The 7,853-nt window shown below is 46.3% G+C and overlaps 1 protein-coding gene across 1 annotated transcript in view; it reads left to right on the top strand.

Annotated features, from left to right (window-relative positions):
* Positions 1-584: 584 nt before the first annotated feature.
* Positions 585-7,853, top strand: part of EIF3A (eukaryotic translation initiation factor 3 subunit A) — a 48,378-nt gene continuing 41,109 nt past the window's right edge. Inside the window, exon 1 of the mRNA XM_054435319.2 lies at positions 585-2,795. Coding sequence (XP_054291294.1) covers positions 2,747-2,795 — 49 coding nt within the window. The 5' untranslated portion in view covers positions 585-2,746. The remainder of the gene's footprint in view (positions 2,796-7,853) is intronic.

Raw genomic sequence — 7,853 nt, 5'->3', positions numbered from 1 at the left:
GGGGCCTGCCACCACGACCAGCTAATTTTTGTATTTTTAGTAGAGACAGGGTTTCACCATATTGGCCAGGCTGGTCTCAAACTCCTGACCTTGTGATCCGCCTGCCTCGGCCTCCCAAAGTGCTGGGGTTACAGGCGTGAGCCACTGCGCCCCGCCTATCTCCTAAGTTTCTAGTGTTTGTGTTGTTGTAGGCATACCAAATAATGAGTAATAACGAATGAGGCCATTTTACTATTTTTTTTTTTTTGAGATGGAGTCTCGCTCTGTTGCCCAGGCTGGAGTGCAGTGGCACAATCTTGGCTCATGCAACCTCCACCTCCAGGGTTCAAGTGATTCTCCTGCCTTGGCCTCCCAAGTAGCTGGGATTGTGGGCACGTGCCACCATGCCCAGCTAATTTTTGTATCTTTAGTTTCACCATGTTGGCCAAGCTGGTCTCGAACCCCTGACTTTGTGATTCACCCACCTCGGCTTCCCAAAGTGTTGGGATTACAGGCGTGAGCCATCATGCCGGTCCATTTTACTGTTTTCTTTGAGAAATGATAACATAAAGTTATGAATGTCAGCAAGCTTTTTTTCTGATATTTTAGATAAACTTTATTTTGTTTGCATCTCTCTATGGGCTGCTAAATAGTTCTCTGTCTACATCTCGTAAAAGAAGTATGTGCTCATATGTTTCACTCTTTAATTTTGACTTAATTATTATATACACAAACAAGTCTCTTGATCCTGCCCATAAAACAGTTCCTATAGCTTCTCAGTACTTGTTTTTATCAACCCTGCCCGGCTCTTATTTTTTTGTTGAGTAAGCTCAGACACATAGAATGGTCTAAGCATTCTGGAGGACGAGCTCTCTGAAATTAATTTTAAAATAAACTTCTTTAGAATTTGTGATTTTTTGGGTCCATGTCTATATTTCCCGAATCTTCTTTCTAGTGATCAATTTAGATAAACAGAAAAACCTCTCCTGTAGTAGAACAGTTCATGTTGAAAAATTAAAAAAAAAAACCCATCTTTGTGGAGGCAGAAGTAATGAGGGGGAAATGCTTTTTGTGTGTATATCCTGTGGTTTTCTCATTTTTTTTTTTTTTCTTTTTTTGAGACGGAGTCTCCCTCTGTCGCCCAGGCTGGAGTGCAGTGGCCCGATCTTGGCTCACTGCAACTTTTGCCTCCCGGGTTCAAGCGATTCTCCTGCCTCAGCCTTCCGAGTAGCTGGGATTACAGACGCCCGCCACAGCGCCCGGCTAATTTTTTTTTTTTTGAGACGGAGTCTCGCTCTGTCACCCAGGCTGGAGCGCAGTGGCACGATCTAGGCTCACTGCAACCTCTGCCTCCCGGGTTCAAGCGATTCTCCTGCCTCAGCCTCCCGAGTAGCTGGGATTACAAGCGCTCGCCACCACGTCCAGCTAATTTTTTGTATCTTTAGTAGAGACGGGGTTTCACCATGTTGGTAAGGCTGGTCTCGAACTCCTGACCTCGTGATCCGCCCGCCTCGGCCTCCCAAAGCGCCGGGATTACAGGCGTGAGCCACCACGCCAGGCCTAATTTTTGTATTTTTAGTAGAGATGGGGTTTCGCCATGTTGGCCAAGCTGGTCTGGAACTCCTGACCTAGGGTGATCCACCCGCCCCAGCCACCCAAAGTGCTGGGATTACAGGCGCGAGCCACCATGCCCGGCCGATTTCCTCATTCATTAACTCACATATCTCGTCTATTAAATGTGTTAATACACTGACAATAATCCATTTCACTGCTGCCTTCTAAATTTTCCTTCTGAGCTCACCTTTGTTTCGTACCAAGGGCTTGAGAATTAGATTCGGTTCAAATGGTTTTCAAATTCTAGGTAAAGTACTTCGTCTGCGAACATTAAAATTGTTAAGCGACAATAAAAGGCCTCTCAGATTGATTTTTTTCACTAACACTAATTTTTCTTAATTTGTTTGTGACGTGCGCTGTATGTAAAAAGTGACGACACTCCTTTCCGTGTTTTCAAACACCAAGCAAGTCTGCTGTGCTCCAGGGCGTTTCGCCCTTTGCCAGGTCGCTCTGTCCCGACTCGCCCCCTCTGAGAGCCTCCATTTCTCAAGGCAATCCCTGTGACACAAACTTTTTACTTTACCAGGATATAAAAGAACCTTGCTTGTTTATTTTAGGCGTCACTGTTCCCCATGCTTGTCCCTCACTGTTGAGCGGCGCTGACCTGATGACACCTGCTCACTGCGTTTTCGTTAAACTCAGCATTTTCAGGTAGCCAAGACAGGCGATTCCCTGGCTGGATGGGACCTTACTGTAACTGCACGACTCTGCACAAGTCGCTTTGAAAATCAATCTGCAGAAGTTTGCTTGTTCTCCAGGCATAAACTCTGACCCCACACTCACCCTTCCTACCCTAATTCTCGCTCCAAGATTGAAGAGCCTGGGAACGTCTCCCTAACGCTACCCAGGACAGGCCCAAGAGTGGAACTGGACCTTGCGCGCGTAGGACTCTGGCGCCGCCACGTCTGTCGGCGTGCGTGACGCCAGCGCGCTTGCGCATACGGAGACCCGCCCCCTACATCCGGGGCCTGGGCGGCAGCAGGGCCGCCGCGCGGAGGTCACGTGGTTCCTTCCTTTCCGTCTCTGGCCGGCTGGGCGCGGGCGACTGCTGGCGAGGCGCGTGGAACCTTACGCTGGTTCCCCTTCGTCTCCTCTCCCGGCCCGGGCCACTAGAGAGTTCGCTGACGCCGGGTGAGCTGAGCCTGCCGCCAAGATGCCGGCCTATTTTCAGAGGCCGGAAAATGCCCTCAAACGCGCCAACGGTGAGTAGCTGATGAGGGCTCGCCGGGCTGGGGCGGCCCGAGGCCTCCGAGGTCGAGAGCGCGGGCCTGCTTCCCACTGCTCCGCCGCCCGGCCCGCGCGGGGAGAGGAGACCGATGCGGCCTGCCCGCGGCTGTCCCAGCCGGTGGTTGGGCATGGGTTTCCTTCTCACTTTATCAACTGGGGTCTGGGAGGCGCGGAGCCCGGAACCGTCGCCCCAGGGGCCCTTCCTTCCCCCTGCCGCCTCCGGGTGCGTCGTGGGGACCGCAGCCCGGGAGACAGCCCCTACCCGGGCTGGAGCTCCTTCCTCGCTGCCTGCGTCCGCTGGCTCTCCAGGTCCTTGGGGCTTTGGTCTGCTTAGGGCCCGCGCCCCCGGCCGCCATCTGGGAGTGCCGGGGAGTAAGAAACATGGCTCCCTCCCGGGGACAATGTACGCGAGAGCCTCGGCTCCACCTCCTGCCCGGGCCGGGAGCCCTACGGACCCACCCCCGGCCCTCCCGCAGCCGCCCCCGCTCTCCAAGCCGCGCTCGGTGCTTTGCTGGATGAGGGTCCGCTTACCCTTTACCCAGCCGCTTTATATCCACTTAGGGGCCTCTGACCCATTTAACCTGATTCCTGTTTTTTTGTTTTGTTTTATTTTGTTTTTGTTTTTTCCTTTTTCCTGGCATTGGTTAGAAGCAGTCCGAAAGCCTGTTTCGAATCACTGGAAGTTGGAATAGAGTTAATGTAAAGGGACTTCAGGTCTCCTCTTAAAGATAGCGAAACAGGCCTAGAGAGAGGTTTCCCCAAGGTCACTCCGGGAGTTGTTGAGCCAAGAGACTTAAAACCAACGTCTCTTGACATCCAGATCAGTCCTTTTTTCTCTTTTTTTCTGCCACAGTGCTGCTTTCTGCGATTTCTATTTCCATATGTGTACTTCAGCCATTGGCGCTTGAGGGAAAAACTTGTGTGCCGCGATCTCTCCAAGGCATTTATTACATTGGCGTTCTGGGGATGCACATGTTCTTGCTAGGCTCTGGGCTTAAGAAACTTTGTTTAAGGGTTTTCTTTTTCTTTTCCCCTCTAACCGGACAATTTTTCTAATCGTTAGGGCATGGATAGCTCTTATTTTCATTCTTCCATCACCGAAATAGAAGTTTCGGGTTTTACCCATGTTGTAGATGAATATACCTTGTGAGTTACAGTTTTATGTTTGGAGAGCTTATTTTGTTAGCTTCTTTGAAAATTCATCTTGTGAAAACGGCAGTTTGAGTCAGCACATAAACTGATAATCTAGCAGGACCAGAGATATGTTGGTCATACACTTTTTAAAGTAAAAGTAACACTTTTTGTCGGAGAGGGAACTGGTCTGTGGAATAGGATAATTCCACATTGTGTGGAATGGAGTAATTGTTTTAAAAACCTATTCAAACTACAACATACGTGTGAGCACTAATTAATTCTAATGATAACCAGTGATCTAATGGTTAGAGCAGACAAGCAGTTTTAGGATGTATATTAATACATCGGAAAGAAGAGATTGAAATGGAACTTTGTCACTATAAACCAAACTGTAGCAAAGTTTATGACTTCGTCGTTTCGAAACTTAGAATTTGTAGTATACAAAATGATTTGCATGAAATTACTACTCTGCATGGCTGTTGTCGGTGTTTTACAGTCATTTGCATGCTTTGCCCAACAGGTATTTTTTTTTCCCGTGCTAGTAGGCCAAAGCATTATAATGGCCTACATATTACATATTTGGTGTGTTCAGGCCTTGTTTCCTTTATCACTTCCCTTTTTGGAATCTTCGTAAGAACTTGATATGGAAAAGATATGTAATGTGCATCAAACATTTTTTTCCTGTTTCTAAATTGACACAGGCTTGATTCATGAAGGGCAGGTTAAGGAAAGGATCTGAAATTAAAGTAGGCAAGATGAGGGACACTGGGGGGGAAACTGGAGTTTTGTTTGTGTAGCTTTTTAAAAAAGACTGGGGACGCCTTGCTTGCAGCCCTTTGAAGCTGTTGGATGGGGATGCATGCGTTACCTTCAGAGTAGAAACTCATACCTTTGATCTTGAGGGATCCCTTCTCAAAGTGAGCAGATTATGGATAGTCCAGGGCACTGCTTCCAAAACATAAGTGAAGGATCAAAGGGCATTACCCTAATTGGAAATAATCTCATTTTATCTAAATGTTTTATGAGTAATATTTGTGATCCCAACAATATTTAGACCTAATCTATTGCATTATCTTAATAAAATGTAAATAAATTTAAGTAGATAGTCGTTCAGGTCACCCTAAGCATATATATGAGCAATATTTTGGGGGAAAATTATAGTAGTCATTCAGGAAGGTGAGAACTTGGACCAGCAGTTACAGGCAAGAATTTCGTATCCTGTAATCATTTGGAGAAGGCCCCTTTTTCGTATTATATCGTTAGTAGTGCCAAACTAACTGCTGCTGACCTTATTATAGTTTATGTTCTACAACCAGTGCCTTTAAAAAATAAAGCTATTAAGGCCACAAATTGAGTAACATAGCATATCTATTTGGTCTGTTGCACAAATAAACTAGCAAACATCAAGGGCTGATGTAAACTTCTTTATGCATACTTTCAGTAATGAATTTGGAAGGTATGCTCCGAATGCTCACCCATCCAGTAAGGTTTATAATTCTAGATTTTAGTTTTTATTTCTATAATATTAATCTGGAAGTCAATATTTAAGTATTGAAATAGAACCTTTAGTTTATGATAGTTTTTTCCAGCCTCAAAAGCTTCACCTGACCACCATTAAATAATTCAGAGGAGGCTGGGCGTGGTGGCTCATGCCTGTAATCTCAGCACTTTGGGAGGCTGAGGCGGGTGGATCACGAGGTCCGGAGATCAAGACCATCCTCACTAACACGGTGAAACCGTCTCTAGTAAAAATAGAAAAAAATTAGCCTGGTGTGGTGGCGGGCACCTGTAGTCCCAGCTACTCAGGAAGCTGAGGCAGAAGAATGGCGTGAACCCAGGAGGTGGAGCTTGCAGCGAGCTGAGATTGTACCACTGCACTCCAGCCTGGGCGACAGAGCGAGACTCCATCTCAAAAAAAAAAAAAAAAAAAATTCAGAGGAACTAAATTGTTGTATATAAATTAGGACAAAGGCAGAAGACTCACTGTCATGGATTATGAAAAATCTGTTCTCATTCCAACTATTTATTTATTTATTTGAGACAGAATCTCGCTCTGTTGGCCAGGCTGGAATGCAGTGGCACTATCTCAGCTCACTGCAACCTCCGCCTCCCGGGCTCAAGCGATTCTCCTGCCTCACCCTCCCAAGTAGGTGGGATTACAGGCGTATCCCACCATGCCCAGCTAATTTTTAAATTTTTTTTCAGTAGAGACGGGGTTTCACCATGTTTCCCAGGCTGATCTTGAACCCTTGGCCTCAAGTGATCTGCTCGCCTCGGCCTCCCAAAGTGCTGGGATTACAGGCGTGAGCCACCGTGCCTGGCTAAGGAATCAAGTTTTAATTGGCTGTTCAGGAAGTGAAAAATGGTTTCAGCTCCATCTCTAAACAAGCCTTTTTTAGATTAGGAGTTGGGTACAGTAGGTCATTTTAGTGCTGCTGCTGTGATTTTCTTAAAGTACAAATTCGATTAAATGCATTTACTCCCAAGTTTTTTGCTGATAAGAGACTGTTTTTGTTAGTTAGGAAGAACGCCTAATGTACTGTTACATTTTCTTTTCTTTTTTTTTTTTTTTTGAGACAGTCTCTCCCTCTATTGCCCAGGCTGGAGTGCAGTGACGCAATCTTGGCTCACTGCAACCTCCACCTCCTGGGTTCAAGTGATTCTAAAGTCTCAGCCTCCTGAGTATTTGGGATTACAGGCGTGCACCACCATGCCTGGCTAATTTTTGTGTTTTTAGTGGAGACAAGGTTTCACCATGTTGCCCAGGCTGATCTGGAACTTCTGACCGCAAGTGATGCCTTGGCCTCCCAGAGGGCTGGGATTATACCTGTGAGCCAAGGCGCCTGGCTGTACTGTTACATTTTAGAAAATAACCTTACCTTCACTGTAGGAGAAGACCAGGAGAAGACTGCAAGTTTTTTCCCTCCTACCGCCACCCCGACAACAAGGAAAGGCTTATTTCAACAAAGTATCTAGTTATATATTACATCTTTGTTTCATTTAGTAAGTTTTTTTTTTTTGATAGTAAGATTGACTCGGTGAAAGATGGACTTTTTCATGCAGTGGTGAATGGTTTTGTCATTATTTGCATGTGAAAAATGTGATTTCATATAAGGTATTGTGCAAAGATTTATTTCAGTATGTTTTGTGATTTATTCTGTTGCAAACTTTTTTTTTTTTTTTTTGAGACTTGTTGCCCAGGCTGGAGTGCAGTGGCGCTATCTCGGCTCACCGCAACCTCCGCCTTCTGGATTCAAGTAATTGTCTTGCCTCAGCCTCCCAAGTAGTTAGGATTACAGGCGTGCATCACCATGGCCCAGTTAATTTTTTGTATTTTTAGTAGAGACGAGGTTTCACCGTGTTAGCCAGGATGGTCTTGATTTCCTGACCTCGTGATCCGCCCCCCTTGGCCTCCCAAAGTGCTGGGATTACAGGCGTGAGCTACTGCGCCCGGCCATTATCAGGTAGCTCTTAAAAGAAAAAGTATTGGCTGGGTGCGGTGGCTCACGCCTGTAACCCCAGCACTTTGGGAGGCCGAGGTGGGCAGATCACGAGGTCAGGAGATTGAGACCATCCTGGCTAACACAGTGAAACCCCGTCTCTACTAAAAATACCAAAAAAAAAAAAAAAAAAGTTAGCCAGGCGTGGTGGCGAGCACCTGTAGTCCCAGCGACTCAGGAGGCTGAGGCAGGAGAATGGCGTGAACCCGGGAGGCGGAGCTTGCAGTGAGCTGAGATCGCACCACTGCACTCCAGCTTGGGTGACAGAGCGAGACTCCATCCAAAAAAAAAAAAAAAAGTCTTATTCCAAGGAAAATAAACAATGATATTTTTAAAAAGGAGATACATATATGTGTATATATAGTGTTTTAAGCCCCCCCACTTTTTTTTTTTTTAGTG

Source organism: Pongo pygmaeus, chromosome 8 (genome assembly GCF_028885625.2).
Source record: "Pongo pygmaeus isolate AG05252 chromosome 8, NHGRI_mPonPyg2-v2.0_pri, whole genome shotgun sequence".
NCBI classification, from domain to species: Eukaryota; Metazoa; Chordata; class Mammalia; order Primates; family Hominidae; genus Pongo; species Pongo pygmaeus.
The sequence above is the reverse complement of the archived record's forward strand: the minus strand, read 5'-3'. Positions and strand labels throughout refer to the sequence as shown.